At 52.6% G+C, this 16843-nt stretch overlaps 1 protein-coding gene across 4 annotated transcripts in view; it reads right to left on the bottom strand.

Moving 5' to 3' along the window:
- The window catches only part of NOC2L (NOC2 like nucleolar associated transcriptional repressor), a 30377-nt gene that overhangs the window by 11942 nt on the left and 1592 nt on the right, over window positions 1–16843 (bottom strand). For all 4 annotated transcript variants that reach the window (XM_086860188.1, XM_086860189.1, XM_086860191.1 and 1 more), the window contains exons 4-14: window positions 16512–16631; window positions 15831–15948; window positions 15378–15468; window positions 14858–14936; window positions 13229–13339; window positions 12149–12262; window positions 10943–11131; window positions 8804–8943; window positions 6038–6149; window positions 2096–2209; window positions 1809–1910 (exon numbers count right to left, since the gene is read on the bottom strand). In XM_086860188.1, the coding sequence (XP_086716314.1) occupies window positions 1809–1910; window positions 2096–2209; window positions 6038–6149; window positions 8804–8943; window positions 10943–11131; window positions 12149–12262; window positions 13229–13339; window positions 14858–14936; window positions 15378–15468; window positions 15831–15948; window positions 16512–16631 (1290 nt within the window). The remainder of the gene's footprint in view (window positions 1–1808; window positions 1911–2095; window positions 2210–6037; window positions 6150–8803; window positions 8944–10942; window positions 11132–12148; window positions 12263–13228; window positions 13340–14857; window positions 14937–15377; window positions 15469–15830; window positions 15949–16511; window positions 16632–16843) is intronic.

Genomic DNA, 16843 nt, shown 5'->3' with positions numbered 1-16843 from the left:
GCTTCCTGCCTTCCAGGCAGAGAACTTGGGAAGCTGCGGCTGGAAAGCTCAGCCCAGCTTCCCCCGGAGCCGCTGACCAGAGCGGCAGGAGGAGGAGGAGGAGGAGGAGGAGGAGGAGGAGGGCCACAGCCCCTGCCAGCTGGAACAGCCCTGCCACGGCGCTGCGAGAGGCGTGAGCTCACCAGGGAGGGAGGCTCGGGACAGATGGAGCTCCACAGTCGGCTGGAAGTGCTCCAGGAGAAAAGCCTCTCCCCACACGCCTTCCCGAAGGCGCGGAGATTTTGGGAAGCCAAGCCCAGCCCGGCAGACGCCACGAGGCTGCGGGCAGCGGCAGCCAGGCAGGAATCCGAGAGCATCAATCCTCTGCAGAATTCCAGGCTGTGTTTGGAAGGCACGGGGCCGTCAGCAGCTCCTCATTCCAGCCAAACATCGGCTCTGCCAGCTGCTGGCTGAGAGCACGGGCTCGCTGTGCTGCCGGGGGAGCGGGGACAGGCACACACACAGGGCTGGCAGCTCCCACCAGCCAAGGCAGCCCCTGTGCCAGCCTGGGGGACACGGCCAAGAGCCCCGGGCCTGGCAGATGCCAGCCCCTGGCAGGGACACAGAGCTCTGCTTCCCAAACTGCCTGTGGGGCACAGCCAGTGCTCCCCCAGCAGCCAGGGGCACCCCAAACAGCCTGGGGAGCACCCCAAACTGCCTGGGGAACACCCCAAACTGCCTGGGGAACACCCCAAACTGCCTGGGGAACACCCCAAACTGCCTGTGGGGCACAGCCAGTGCTCCCCCAGCAGCCAGGGGCACCCCAAACTGCCTGGGGAACACCCCAAACTGCCTGTGGGGCACAGCCAGTGCTCCCCCAGCAGCCAGGAGCACCCCAAACTGCCTGGGGAGCACCCCAAACTGCCTGTGGGGCACAGCCAGTGCTCCCCCAGCAGCCAGGAGCACCCCAAACTGCCTGGGGAGCACCCCAAACTGCCTGGGGAACACCCCAAACTGCCTGGGGAGCACAGCTCCTGCTCCCCCAGCAGCCAGGGGCACCCCAAACTGCCTGGGGGGCACAGCCCCTGTTGCCCCAGCAGCCAGAGGCATCCCAAGGTGTGCAGGGGCTCGTGGCATACACCAGGACAAGCAGAGGTTCGTGTCCCCATGGGGGATGTGACAGCAGCCACTCCTGAGTTAAAACCAGAGGGCTGGGAATGTAGGAACACATTCCAACACTTTCCCAGCGAGCAGTGCTGCCTGCAGCTCCAGGTGAGGGAGCCTGAGAAGGGAGGGAACAGTGGGGAGGAAAGATTGGAAGGCAAGATTGGGGAAAGGAAGATTGAGGAAGGGAAAACTGGGGAAGGGAAGCCTGGGAGGGAAGATTGAGAGGGAAGACTGGGAGGGAAGATTGCCATCTTGTGGAGAGCACCTCGGGGAGGCTGAGGACAAGGAAAAAAAAGCTGGGCTCAGAGCACAGGTTCTGCTCCAAGACCCCCCAGCAACTGGGACAGCTCTGAATCCCCAAGAACTCCCCTGAGTTCATCATCCCAACCCCATCCTACAGCACTTCTGCAGCTTCTGCTCCACTTTGGCTCCCAACAGATAGCAAACTCCAGAGCCACTTTCCCCTGCCTCCAGCCTAATTAGATGTGATGCCTCTGCTTCTCTCCAACAACTCCCCAAAACACAAATAAAAATTAAAATGAAGCAAAGGTAAATGGCTCTCTGCTCATTTTGAGGACCATCCTGAGTTCACTGTTAGCTTAAATGACTTTATCCTGCTGAGTGCACATTCATGGCACCACCAGCAGTGTCTGTCCCCTTACCTGGATGACAGTGGGGAGAACCAGCTCTGGGAAGCCAATGCTGTGGGCTTGGCCATGGAGATATTCCAGCATCAGGTCATAGAGCTGGTCAATGAGTCCATCCTGAACAGAGGAAACACAAATCAAGAGACTGGGTATGACCCAAACCCTGCAGATTTCTTACAGCACCTAAACCCTGGGGATTGCCCAGCCTGGGAACGGCGTCTCCAGCCTTTGGGGACAGGGACACGGAGCACATTCCTTGTCACAGGGAACCAGGCACTGCTGGAGGCCGAGCTCCCACCTACCCTGAAGGCCTTTTCCTGCAGGTTGGCATTGGAGAGCTTCAGGATCACAGCAAAGTTGATGGGCTTGGAACTCATCCGTCCTGGCTTCTTGTTGAAATCCACTTGTTGGAAAACCTGGAAGAGAAAAAAGGAAAGAGTGTAAAGGTGATCACAGCACAAAGCAACCACCAAACAACTCAGCCAAGAGCATGCAGGTGGTGACAGAGCCAAGAAGGCAATCCAGAAACCCCAAATCCTCATCACTGCCCCACAGCTTTCCTAAATATCCCAGCCAGGAACAGGGACCAAGCAGACCTGAAGCTGTGGAGACCTGGCTGGGACAGGTGCTGTGGTGTGAAGAGGAGACCAACACAAGCAAGAACACAAGAAACTGAGGTTTGTTCCTCAGCCCCACCTTTCTCATGGTCAGAGGCTGTACCTTGAAGGTTGAGTGGACTTTGGAGCTGTCCCTGAAGGTGAGATGAGTTCCAAAGCAAGGCTAAGTGATGCTTACACCAAATTCACTATTGCCACTGAAATAACTGCTCAAACCACTGGGTATGAGGCAGATTCCCAGAGATTCCCCACCAGAGGATCCCAGTGGCAATCAAAAGGCTTCAATCTCATTTAAACAACAAAAAAGCCACCAATTGATGACATCTGCACATCTGATGGCACCCAGAGAGGGGTGAGGAGCATGTCCTGCTCACTGGAGCAGCCCCAGCTCCTCTTTCCCTGTGCCCAAACATTTTGAGGTTGCCCTCCTGAGCAGGAAATCATTTCTCTTCCCTGTGTGCAGCAGCAGCACATCCATCAGCAGCCCAGCACGGTGGGGATGCAGCACAGGGGAGGCTGAGTGGAGCAGGAGGGAGAGGCTGCTCAGGTCACAGCAGTGCCCCCAGGCCACAGAAGCAGGAGACTGTTATTGATTCTTTACATTTTATTTGTCAATCCAGGTTATTTGGAATGGAGGGACGAGTGTGGGGGCTCGTGCAAACAAAGAGCCCTTGCCTGGGCAATCGATGCCATAAACCTCGTTATGCACAGTTATTTCTTGGGCCCAAACAGAGCTATTGATCCCCCAGGTCAGACACATTAAAGGCATGGGGGCTCCCTGGGATCCTCCCATGCCTCCAGGCAGGCAGGGAAGTGCAGCCAGAGGCTCTGGAACTCGCCAAGGAGGTGGCAGGGAGCTGGGAAGGGGAGGAAGTGTGGTTCCCATCCTGAGGGCTGACAGCCAGGCTGAGGCACAGCGTGACTGATGTCTAGGAATCCTTGGGGCAGGCTGGGAAGGGGATAATGAGGGACCAGAGGGCCACAAAACGTCACAAGCCAGCCATGTGGCTGAAGGGATAACCACTGGCAGACAGAGGGAAGGATAGGGCAGCACAGGCAGGAAGGAGAGGGATTTTTGGCACTCCCAGTTTCCACGTGGGGAGCGGGAAGGGAGCTGGGATACACAGTTCCCACTCCAGAGTGCAAACCAGCTCGGCACCACAGCACTCCCACTGCATCAGCCCATCCAGCTCTCACTTCCCATGGCATTTGGGGAATTCCTGTGCCTCTGGGAATGCACAGGCACTCCATCTGTGTCCCCTGAACGAGCAGCAGCCACGGGGCTGAGCGTGCTTGGTGCAGGAGGGAAATGCAGAGTTTCAGTCACTCCTTCACCAGCAGTTCCACAGAACCCACTGTCCAGACCCTGCAGAGCCCTCTCCAAAACCTGCCCACACCAGGGTCACAAACTCCACAGCTGCTCTTTCACTGCTCCTGGATTCAGCTAGAACAGAGCAGTTTTCCCCCTTCCTATCAAATGGAGCACATCCTTTCCTGGGATCCTTCATTCCCCTTTCCAGCCCCAGATCACACCCTGCTTGTACCAACACCCCACTGAGACCCTTCGGGATGCTTTGGGTATGGGGCTTCAAAGGGGTTCTGGTTCAGGGCAAGGTGTAGTGTGGGATTGACATCTACAGACAAATCACTGGTGAACCTGAGGGCTGTCAGGTCTAGAGCTAAAGGACTGGCTGGGCACCACCACAGCCACCCAAGCATCGTGGGCAGGTCACCTCCCACACCTGGAACACACAAGGCAGAGTGGGAACACCTGAGGGGGTCAAGGAACACCTGGGGGGGGGGTCAAGGTGCTGAGTGGGAACAGCTGAGGGTGGTCAGGGTAACCACTGAGGGTGGTCAAGGTGCTGAGTGGGTGTTGATGGCTGGTTCCAGGGGTCTGTCTGACCCCCAGCTCTGCCACCCCAGACAGGGGTCCTGGAAGGAATGGCTGTCCAGGGAGCCTTGGGCAGCTTCCAGCCAGGGGTAACCCTCAGGAGCGGTCTGAGGCTTCACGTGATCAGCTGTTTTAGCAGGGATTTTGGCTCTGTGATAGCTCAGATCAGCCCAGCTCCGCTCATGGGTTACCCCAGTAGTCAAGAGAGGGGGTGCTGTATGGTGTTTCATGGGGTCCTTTATTGGGAGGCATCAGCAAAGGGAGCCAGGGAGGGCCACATCCACTGAACTGGGCAAAAAACAGGGCTTTTATAGGGAAGGGGAGAATTGGGAAAGGGACCAATGGTCTGAGATGGGGTAAAATGAGCAACAGTTCACAGGGAGATAACACGGGGTGTGAGTAATTGAGGATGCAACTGAGGATAACATGGGGTCCCAGTGCAGGAAGGGCTCCACAGCTCAGTCACCATGACTAAGTACTTCTGTCTTATCTTAGGGGACAGATCTCCAGGGAGGGAGCCCTCCACAAGTGGGAACCCCTGAGGGTGATCAGGGTGATCAGTGAGTTCAATGGAAGGTGATCAGGGTGATCAATGGAGGGTGATCAGGGTGATCAATGGAAGGTGATCAGGGTGATCAATGGAGGATGATCAGTGGATCAGTGGGATCAATGGAGGGTGATCAGTGGGATCAATGGAGGGTGATCAGGGTGATCAATAGAAGGTGATCAGGGTGATCAGAGGAGGGTGATCAGGGTGATCAATGGAGGATGATCAGTGGATCAGTGAGATCAATGGAAGGTGATCAGGGTGATCAGTGGAAGGTGATCAGGGTGATCAGGGTGATCAATGGAGGGTGATCAGGGTGATCAATGGAGGGTGATCAGGGTGATCAGTGGAACACCTGAGGGAGATGAGGGTGCAGAGTGACACCTGGCTGGGGCCTGACAGCCAGATTAGGGACAAGGTGTCAGGGCCAGAATGCAAAGAGGGGGGAAGGCTCTGAGTTTTCTCTCTCACAGCACTAAAAAGCAAAAGGGCCACGACCTCAGAGGGAAAATGCTCCATCCCGAAATCTGGCTGGCAGGGTTTCAGACACAAGAGGAGCAAGAGGAAGGAAGCAGGGCAATGGCAAAGCCACCCAGGCCAGGGAGCAGGAGGTTTATAAACATTCCACAGGCTGAGGATGTGGTTTGCAAGGGACCTTTACAACAACCCCACACCACAGAAGCCTCTGCCTTCAAGAGAGCTTGATTAGGAGTGAGCCTGGCTGGGTCAGGCCCTCATTCCAGCCTTATTCCTCCTCCTCAGTGTCCAGCCTTATACCAAGCTCAAGTTCTCACAGATATCTTCCTAAATATTTTTTTTTAATTCTTGAAGTGTTTTGTTTTTCTTCCATTTCTCGTTGTCTGGAGTCAGAAACAACTCTGCCTTCACCAGGAGATGACCACAGGAGCAAGCTTGGGCAACTCCTGCAGCCAGCTGAAGCTGGAATTTCCCTGGCATCTCCTTTGCCTACTCCAGCTGCTCCAGTTCAACCCCCTGGGGATGCCTCTCTGTCCCCAGCTGCTCTCAGGTACAACTCACAGACAACAAAAGCTGAATCCTATTTTCTCAGCAAGTCTGGTGCTGTTTTCCAGGGATTTTAGGGGGCAAAATGAGAACCCCTGGGAGCTGCTGGTGGGTGCAGTGAGTGTTTTTAGCAGGGAGAAGGGGCCAGCAGGGACCAACCCACCTCCAGGATGAAGGGCAGCACAGGGATGAAGGTCCTGGTGCTCTGGGACAGCAGGGTGAGGGCACGGATGCAGTGCATGCGCAGGGGGTAGAACCGAGATGTTGGCACCAGCCTGGGCAGGAAAAAGAAATAAAAATAAATGATAACAAATTGATAGAGGAACTGCACCTGCAGCCTCCACTGACACAGGAAAGCATTTCCTACCCTGCTGAAGAAATCTGCACAGCAACCTGGATGCTGAAGCCATCCCATAGCTGGAAATAAAATTCCCAGAGGAGGAGGAGAGGGAAGAGCCTTGACTGACTTTCACTCATATTTCAAATAATTAAGGTAATTAAGACAAAAGTTGAGCCTGTCAAAATTACTGAGCAGAATCACCTCCCACAGGAGCAGGCAGAGAATGGAGAGCAACCCCTAAAACTCATTTCTGTCCCATTCTAAAGCTCCTCACTCAATGACCTGCACTTGAAGTCACAGAAGCCTCCAGCATTAAAAATGTTATGTTTTTAAACTACAGCTCACAGATGACAGACCCAAGCTGATAAATGAACCCCTCCCTCCCCAAAGGACTTGCTGAGCAATCCAGGAGAGCCCACAAAATCAAAATGTTTGACCAGGCACCATAAATCAGCTGCATCCCCCTTCCAAATAGTGAAATAATTATCACTGGACCCATTACAGAAATAAATCTACTTTGCACGCCTGCTCTGGCACCTCTGGAGATGACGAAAGCCATTCTCAGGAATTAATTGATCAAGGAATAAAGCTGCTAAGTGTATGGATTTACTGTAAACCAAACCCATTCATTTCAGAGTGTGTGGCTGTGCCACAGCCCGCTCCACATCCCAGGGCTGGATGCACAGGGAATGACAAACACCGCTGGGACCAGCTCTGCCCAGGGAGCTCCAACTCCCAGTCCCTCCAAAGTGACTCCTTCCCCCTCAGGGCAGGGTCCCCAGTGCCTTCCCATCACTTGGAATGGCTCCTGCCCTTTTCCAGGCTGTTGGGAACAGCCTCAAGGCTCGTCTGATTTGACACAGCCCATTCTGTCACAGCCCTGGTGGCCAGAGGGGACACAGCAATTCAGCCTCTGCTCCAGGTCACCCAGGCTGGCCCTGCTTCCTTCCCTGCACCTGCTGAGAGGCTGGAATGCACAGGATCCAAAAATGCTCATTTAACCACACACACCAGGGAACAGCTGCATTTTCACAGCTCAGACTGGGAGCAGGGCACAAACCTGAGCAGGGAAGGCCAGGAAAAGTTTATGGAAAGAGGGATACCAGAACAGGAGCTTCTGCTGCTGCAAACACCCATGAGCAAGCAGAGGGGCCAGCACAGGGGTTAAAAGCAGGCCAGGGAGGATGGAGCAGGTCCCAGGGACACAGGGACACTGTCCTTGTGCTGGAGCCAGGCGCCACCTCCCGGCACAGGGGACAGCAGGGAATGGGATTCTCCTCCCGTCCATCCCTCGGGATAAACCCCACAGCACACCAGGAGCAGGAGAAAGGGATTGCAGAGGTCACCAGTGTCCTGTCCCACCAAGCCACAGCATCCCCACACCTGCCAATCTGCCTCCTCGACATCCCAGCCACCAGCCTGGCTTGGGAAGGAATCCAGGTGGGATCTGCTTCTGTTTTCCCAGTGCTGGAATCACAGAATCATGGAATAGTTTGGGCTGGAAAAGACTTAAAGCTCATCCAGTGCCATGGGCAGGGCCACTTTCCACTATCCCAGGGGTGCTCCAGGTCCTGGCCAACTTGGCCTTGGACACCTCCAGGGATGGGACAGCCACAGCTTCTCTGGGAAATCTATTCCAGGACCTCACCACCCTTAGGAGGAGGAATTTTTCCTGATATCTCATCTGAAGCCACCCTCTCAGTTTAAAGTCATTCCCTGTGTGTCCTGTCCCTCCATCCTTCAGAAATCCTCTCTCCATCTCTCTTGTAGCTCCTTTAGGTCCTGGAAGGCCACAGTGAGGTCACCCCAAACCCATCTGTGGGGGTTCCCAAACCTCCAAAGCCTCGCCAGGCAGTACCTGCAGCTCATGCCAAGCTGCTGAAGAACCTGCTGAGCCTCCCCCCACTCCCCTCTCCTCGGCCCCAGATCCCTGATTTATCTGCAGGACAGGTAGGAAGCCGCCTGGATCCATCCCAGGAGCAGTGGGGAAGGCAGGAGGGATGTTTGCATCCTCTTATCTGATCGTTTAAATCTGCTTATCTTCATCACTGCTGGGGAGTTGCTCCAGCCCTGGGTTTTAAAGCTGAGAATCTGGTTAACAGAGCTAACAGGATTTGGGAGATCACCAGAGATCCCAAAATTCCCTCAAAGCTCGTTGTTAACAGCCACCTCACAGCACAAACATTTCATTCACACAAACTGATGGGAGGAGGGAATTCTCAGCAGACATCCTGAAAATAACAACTGTGTCCCACTTCTTCAAATCCAAACAAACAGGCACCAAAAATGCAGCTTCTAAATGAATTTACAGAGCTGCAGATGAGGATTTTCTGAAGCAAGGCAGATCATTTTCCTTGCAGTTACAAGGATAATCTGCTCAGGTTATTCAGACTGAGACTTTTCTTACACAAAGAGGAAAGAAGAACCCACACCACAACCCTGTCACCACCTAAACAGCTGCTCACACACATCTTGGGCTGGAAAAATTTCAATTAAAAGCAGGTTTGATGGCCATTCATGGTTAAATCCAAATCACATAGCTGTAAAATAACACAAAGCAGAGCAAAAAGAATTAAGGCTTCTACTCACTTGATACAGCCAATAATGACCTGTGTCAAGGGGTAGATCAGGGGCTCCAGGACCTCACTGGGGTGGATGGTGCTGAGAACTCGACACCAGAAGTACAGGCAGTGGATGTACTGCCAGTTATAGACTGACTGGAAGTTCTCCTGCAGGAAAGAGGGAAAAAACATAGGCAGAAATTTGAAAATGTGGTCTTTGATAGGTGCTCACCCTGCTTCCTTGTTTTATCCAGGACACTGCAGTTCCCAGGGAGGAATAACAACACTGGAGCTGCCATTCCCCGGGCAGCAAGTTCACTGGGTACCAGTCAGTGCCTGAAGGAAATCAAGTGAATAAAACCAGCCTGCTGGTGCCCAGGCGTGGCTGTTATGAGAAGGACAAGCTCCAGCCTCACAGCAGGCACTGGGATGTGCAGGCACAGGGAATCCTGAGCTGATCACTGCAGCAAATGATCAGCTCAGCACTTTTGGGAAGGACATCACCCAGGACAGCTTCACTTTTTGTAGCTGTAGGGTAGAAGTGGCAGGCAGCAGAGCAGAGCTCTGGCTACCAGCACTGCACCAGGCCAGCAGTGACATGGTGACAGCAGTGACAGAGCCAGCCTGGCTCAGCAGCATGGCCAAGAGTGGCCCAAGGCTTGCACCAGGACACTGTTTTCAAGACTCTGGGCAGGTGCTGCAGCAGCTCTTAGTGTCAGACTGAATAAATGCCCAGCTGGAGCAAGAGTCCCTGAAGGAAACCCTTCCCCAAAAGTTCTGTAGCTCTGCAGGTATTACCCAAAACCACAGCAACCTGCACTCACAAGGTGCCTCAGCCCCCACTTGTGGATTTTTCCAGACTTCCAAGGCCCAGCTCATCTCTTCTGCATGGAAAAGCAGGATGCACAAGTCCTGAGAAGGGACAGAATCCTTTAACTGCAGCCACTGGGCCAAACCTTGCAGCAGGGACTTAAGCCAAGGCACAGCTGGACATGGCAGAGCTCTGCCAGCTCTCCCCAGGTCACTGAGATGTACCAGAAAGCTTTTCTCAACTCCTCCTGAGGAACAGACGAGCAATCTGCTCTGGTAATCACCTTCCACCACCATCCCCTGCTCCATTTAAACAGGCTTAGTGCTTGCATTTGGACATTTTGGCGGTGCCATTCCCATGTGAAGTCCCTCCCCAGCTGTGAAATCAAGTGGATTTACTCCCTGTCTGGGCCACAACTGAGGGTGTAAGGAGCCAGTGCAATCCAATTAGGGGATCTGCAGCCCAGACTCCATTTATCTCTGCTTATTTATCCCCATGTCTGACCAGCCAGGAGATTTAGCTGGGCACCAACCCTGCCCTGTTTGGGGGCAGCTGAACAATTAATCTGGGGGGTCTGTTTTGCTAAACAGGACTAAATCCAGGATTAGCAAACTGACTCAGATTTCCCAGGTCAGACTGGAGGGGGCTGAAACCAGGGCTGCTCCCCAAAGCTGCTTTGCTCAGTTAAGTCCCTTAAACAGCACGGGCTTTGCTGGGGAGGTGCAACACCCCAGGGTGGCTCCTAAGCTGCTTTACCTGCAGGTTTTGAAACAGAGGCTGCAAACAGCAGCCTCAGAGTGGGAAAAGGGCATCCAAGGTGGAAAAATGCAGCACAAACTCTTGCAAGTGGGAGAGAAAAGCAACTCCCACCCTGCAGGAGGGTTTGGGTTCAAAGAGACCTTAAAGATCCCCCATGGGCAAGGACAGCTTCCTCCACCCCAGGCTGCTCTGAGCTCCATCCAACCCAGCCTTGGACGCTTCCAGGGATGAGGCAGCCACAGCTGCTCCGGGAAATCCATTCCAGGGGCTCCCCACCCTCCCAGAAGGAAGAATTTTCTCCTGGTATCCAATCTAACCCTCCTGTCAGTGTGAATCCATCCCCCTCCATCCTGCCACTGCAGGCCCTCGGAAATAGCTGGACAGAGCCTTACTCCGAGACTCCTTTCAGGTCACCCCAAAGCTTCCATTTCTTCTCCTTCCTGGCTGAGATTTTAGCACAGACAACTCCCAGGTGCTCCCTGGAGCCCCAACAACGGCTCCCACACCACCAAAGTGGTCACTGCAATTCCTCCTCTCCACACATTTCCTCCTAGGAAGGGGGAGAAAATTCCTTCCCCACCAAGGAGGGGTGCCCACCTTCTTCCTGAGGGTCATGGCGCTGCGCAGATGGATGGCCAGCTGGCGGATGTAGATGAAGGTGTGCTGGTAGGAGGTGTGTGTGTCCAGGGCCAGCAGCTCCGTCAGCGTGCGCTGCATGAAGTTGATCATGGGCAGCACGTTGGGAGAGGTGAACCTGGAGTTCTTCACAAAGGCAATGTACATTTGCTGTGAGGGGAAGAGGATGAGAAACCACCATGAGAAACAGAGCAAAAAGCATTCTCAGACCCCTCTGCCCCTCCCAGGTGTGTTCAAACTGTCATTGTGCCCTTGAGTTAGAGATGGATGAGACACATTTGTTTAAGCAGCAAAAGAAGGTGTCTTTATTAATTAGAGCCCGAATTTATAGGGTTTTCTAAAACCATTGTGCCTAATTCTAATTGGTTGGTAACTAGTTGTTACCTTGACTGGGTATCTCACTAGAGGTGGTTATGTGCTTGGAAGCATCTCTTTTTAGATATTGTTCACATTTTTAATGATTCAGGATAGTTTTTATAGGTGCTGTTAACAGTTACAGTCTTAGAATTCTTTCTCACCAGAATAAGCAGATTTTCACTGTTACAGGATTTTACTCTTATGGGAACTTACCAGGCTAGCTTGCTGGAGTAGTAAGGCCTGAACTGTGTCTTACAAGGCCTTCCTTTTGTAAGGTTTTACTTATAAAACCAGGGCTGAAATGTTGCTTTAATGACAGAAAGGAATAACCCAGCCTGCTCCTTCTCCAGGGGAGACAGGAGTGTGTTCAGCTTGGAGATGTCCCCACCACTGCTCAGCAGCAAGAGGACAAGGCTGCAGGAGGGTCTGAGGCACATGTGGGGATGGCTGGGCACAGCTCTCCTGCTCAGGTGCCACTGAGGCAGGAAAATTCATTTGGGGAACTCAGCTGAAAGGTCAGAGCAGCTCAGGAGGATGTCAGCATTCAGGAAAGCTCTCAGGAATCTGGGAGATGAATACTCATCAGGCACCAGAGACCTCCCCTGCTCAGTCTCTGTGCCCCCAGCAGGAAGGGCAGCAGTGGGAAGCAGGAATCACCCTGACCTGACAGAATTTCTGCCCTGTTTGGTTTTCTGGAGGCTGCCAGCATCACCTCCAGCAGCAGGGGCCCATCTGCAGCTCAAGGCTCTGAGGTATTTGCACATAACATGAGGAAGAAAAGACGCAGATCTCAATAAAAGCCTGGCTTACCTTGAGCAGGGGGCTGAGGTAAACCTCCTTCTTGTACCTGCAGATCTTGTTCAGCACCAGGAAGGCCAGGACTCGGACTGTCTCCTCCCCTGTGCTCCACAGAGTGATGGTTTGCTGGGATCAAACACAGAGACAGGTGAGTGAAGGCACAAAGAGCCCCTTGCTCCACAGACAGGCCTTGCTCCTTCCCAGCAAGAAGGCAGCCAGGAGGCAGGTGACACAGAGGTGACACAATGTGCTGTCAGTCAGTCACTGGCAGCCCTTCTGTCCTCACACTCTCACTGGGACACCACACAACAGCCAAGGCTGGTGTTTCCATGATCAATAAAGGAACCTGTCCAAAACCAGCACCTCTAAAACAGACACAACTTTTATTTCTGTGGTTAAATACTCATTTAACTCTCCTGAGTGACTCCACCTCCCCCAGGTTCACCTGGCCCTGGCAGGAAGCACCTGGTGCCCCCAACACCAGTCAGCTCCCCTGCAGCGATGCAGTGCAGAGCGGAGAGGGCTCACTGCAGGGCTGCAAATGCCTTCCCAGAAAAGCCTGCAGCAGCCCTTCAGCTGTGAGGTGTGCCAGCCTCCCAGCCCTGCGTGATTCCAGTCATCTCCAGCATCAAAGGCTTCCCTGCCTCCTCCCAGAGCTGCCTTGCAGCTTGCACTCAGCTGCCACCCTGCTGCCCTGGGTGTCTCCCCGGCAGCTCCTGTGTTGTTGTTCACGCTCAGCAGTTGTGACTGAGCTGCCACAGAAATATTCCACCCCCAGCTCCCTGAGTGGAGAGGCAGCACAGACATTCCCAGAGCCTGGCAGCAATTCCTCCATCTGGGAGCAGGAAGCAGCTTCCCAAAACACCTCCCTGGGGAGCAGCAGCTACAAACAGAGCCACCCACACACTCACCTCAGCCTGGCATCACCTCGTGGCACCTGGAGAGAGGCAGGAATGCTCTCCAGGAACAACAGCAAAACACTACAAGGGACTGAACTGCCTGGGGATCCAGCCCAAATACCACAAAAGGCTCAGCTGAAGGGGGGAAAAAGCCTCTCAGATGCCAATGGCACCTCCCAGCACGTCCCCTTACCTTGAGGAGGGCCCGGCACTGCTTTGGGAAGGACAGGTAATATGGAACTGTGGAATTCACGTGCTGCAGGACTGCTGCACCCACTGAGGCCTCAGTCAGGCATGACAGCAGCTGTGGAGGAGAAGAAAACACCCCCAGTTTGCAAGCAGGGCTCATCAGCCCTCCCTTTCTCAGCTGCATTTTGCTGCTTCCAAACACTCCTCGGTCAGGAAGGAGCTCACAGAAAGCCCAACAGCTGGATCAGGGCAGGGGCAGACACAGGGCAGCTTAAACAGCTGCCCTGCAGGTCCCTCAGCCCAAAAATGGGAGCTCAGGCTGCTGCAGCTGCATGGCTCATGGCCCCTGAGCTCATCACACAGCACCTCCCTTGTAGACACTGCATTTTATCTGCAGTGCAGGACACCAAAATGTCACCTCACTGCCAATGGCCAAATTCACCCTCAGTCTGCACAAGGAAACAGCACCTGAGCTGGCTGATAGCACACTGGGCTTCTCCAGGATTTCTGTGTAGGAAGCTGGAATACTTTGGGTATTTGGGTTAACTCTCTCTCAAGGAAAGGTTTTGACAAGCAAATCTTGGTGCTTGCAGCTTGTTCAGCTCAGCTCATTGAAACAAACCCAGTTTCCAGTCTGAGGACAAGGTGAGCTCCAGGAGTCCCTGAGAGAGGCTCTGCCTGGTGCAGCCCCAGCTGCTGGAACCAGCACAGACATTTTGTCCACATTCAATCTGCCTCCTCCTTGCTCTGCAAAGCTTCTGGACCGAGCAGACTTTGCCAAGTCCCTCACACACCAAAAGGAGAAGATTTTGTTCAGAAATTGTGCCAGAAAATCCACTGTGCTGAAGGCTGGGACTGAGTGCTCTCACTGCATTCTCAGCTTTTCCTTGTCTGCAATCCTCTGCTGGAGAGAGGCACCACAGCTTGAGGGAAAATAAAAAAAAAAAACCAGCTCTCCTGATCAAATTGCTCTTTCTGCTAAGTCATTGTGCCAGCTCCCAGCTGAGGGACAGCTCTTGGGTTGTCTCTCCTGCTATCCCTTCCCTCAGCTGCTGAAGAATCAGTGTTTCAGTGTTGGTTTGATTTTAATGTTCCAGTTTGGGGATGCTGATGAAGCGGTCTCAAAAAAAATAAAAAGAAAATTAAGTGGGGGCAGGAGTTTCCTTCAGAAATAATCCACAAATTATCTCTGAAACACCAGAAATTTTGGATGGAGAGGATGGAACATTGTCATAGTCAGAGATGCCACACATGAGATCAGCAACAGAACATCTCAGTATTTACCTCAAGTGGAGAGATCACAGCACCAAAAAATGAATTAATGATGCAGAGTGCAGGAATACAGACTGCAAACTACTTTAAAGCCTATTAAATATTAATCTTCCAGACAAATTAAAACAGAGAGCTGCCAGAATGTTAATTCAACCCTTCTTTACTGCCTTACCTATTCTGACCCAAGCATCCTCTGAACCTCCAAATTGTTAATTGGACCAAACAATTGCAAAACAACACAGGGAAACAATGAACACAAATTTCAGAGGGGCAAATCCCATCTGCTTCACTCCAAAATATCCTAAAGAGCCCAGCATGGCACAGACTGACCCCACAAACAGAGAATGATGCTATTTCTTACTTTTATGGTACAGCCAAGATAAACTTTGATGTCCAGTCGTAGCTTTCCCCAGAGGGGGCTGGTGGAAGGGAGAACCATTCTGGAAAGGAGCAAGAGATGGGTTTAGCTTTAAAAAAACCCAACCAAATAAATCAGATTTCAGCAGCAAAACGAGCAGTGAGATCAATTCCTTGCACCAACAACTGCCTGCAAAGCACAGAGTGAACTGGGGTCACGCTCTGGTGACACTGCAGGGACACAGAAAGGTTGCTCCCTTCCTCTGAAAACTGATTTCCAGTGCCTGAACTGTCCCCTGAGTGCAAGCACAGGCAATTCCAGACCCTCCTGAAGCCACACATCCTCTGCAAATGCCTGCAGTTTGATACTGCAGGGAACACAACTGGGGGGGAAGAAAAGAAGACCCCTGAGAGCATCATCAGGCACTCAGTGATTGGGAAGAGTTGGCACCTCTTTCCCAGCTTCAAAGGCAGCTCTGAAAATCCCCAGAGCTTTCCTGAGGTCTCAACCCCCACAGACTTACTTGAGTTTGTTCTTGGGGGCTTTGGGGAGCAGCAGCTTGTGCAGGTAGAGGAAGAGGTCCCGGATACAGAAGGACACCAGGGCATTGAACACTGGGTAAAACAAGCCAGGAAAGCATTTTTAAGTGATTGTCCATGTATTCCTGGTTTTCCTAATGGGAAAAGGGGTCCCTGAGGAACTGAAGCCAGTAATTTCCATGGCAGAACTATAGCATTTCCTTCTAGAAATCCCCAGTTTGCCTTCTATTCAAATTTTTTATCAAAGATTAGAAGGTACAGGGGCGACCTCTCCAAGGAAACAGCACCAAGAACCCACCCTTGAAAGGAAAGATCCCAGAGCAGCACAGCAAGATTAAGCTCCTTAATGAAGTGAAAGGGTGAATTAACTCCTCCCAGTGCCCATCTCCCCTCTCTCCCACAGCTCAGCTCCCCCCAGATGATTTCCTTTCCCTCACCTGCAGTGTCAGTCACCTGGAACTTGCTGGGGTCGCCACCACTGTCACCTTTGGTGGTGGCCACAGCTGCCTTGTAGGCTTGGGTGATTTCATGGAAGAGTTTTGGGGTGAGATTCCTCTGGGGAAAGAAGAAAAGAGGTTGCTGAGGAGAAGAAGCAAGGGATCTCCTGTAACTCTGAAGCTCCTGACTGGGTCAGGAGTACTGGAACTCACTGGAGCTTTGATGCCAAAAAGAGCTCCATGCCCAAGCATCAAGGCAGGGTTGACAAACTCAGTGGCCTTCAACTCTCCTAAAATTGGCTTTTAATTGCTGAGGCTTGAGAAGGAATTAATTAGCTGCAAGCAACTTCCAGTTTGAGCTTCATTCCCCTCAGCTATTCCATCACTACTAAGTATGTGACTAAGAAAGCTCCTGGAGTTGCCAAAGACTTAGCAAGAGGATGAAAAATCCAAATTTGATCATTCTGGCCACTTCTGAGTCACATTTCTGCAGCTTCTCCTTCATATGGAATGGAAGTACTTGAATCTTGCAGCCCAAGAGAAATGACAGCCATGCTGAAGGCACAAGAGCTCTGGGGGCTTGGGACATACATTTTGTGCCAGATTAACAAATCCCAAACTGGCCTTTTATAGGCAGGGCAGAGAACACTCCAGTGCTTTGTGTTACAACTCCCAGCTCACCTGGGCAGCTTTCTTCCATTCCTCCACCATTTTCAAGCTCACATGGATGAAGGAAACTTTCTTCCTTTTGACTTTTTCTTGTTCTTCATCTTCATCATCTTCATCTTCATCACTGGCTACCTAGAGAGACCAGCAGGAGAGACTGAGGAAATGTTTCTACAACTCCTGCCTGGCCCCAGCTCCTTTACTGAGCAGCTGATGAGGAGGGAGGCAGGCAGGGCTGATTGATTAATGCTGTTGCCAGCACACTGTGGAAAGCAGGAATGGTTTGGATGGGATATTGGGAATAAATTCCTCCCTGTGAGGGTAGGCAGGCCCTGGCACAGGTGCTC

This window comes from Cyanistes caeruleus, chromosome 22 (assembly GCF_971803275.1).
Source record: "Cyanistes caeruleus chromosome 22, bCyaCae1.hap1.1, whole genome shotgun sequence".
NCBI lineage: Eukaryota > Metazoa > Chordata > Aves > Passeriformes > Paridae > Cyanistes > Cyanistes caeruleus.
The sequence above is the reverse complement of the archived record's forward strand: the minus strand, read 5'-3'. Positions and strand labels throughout refer to the sequence as shown.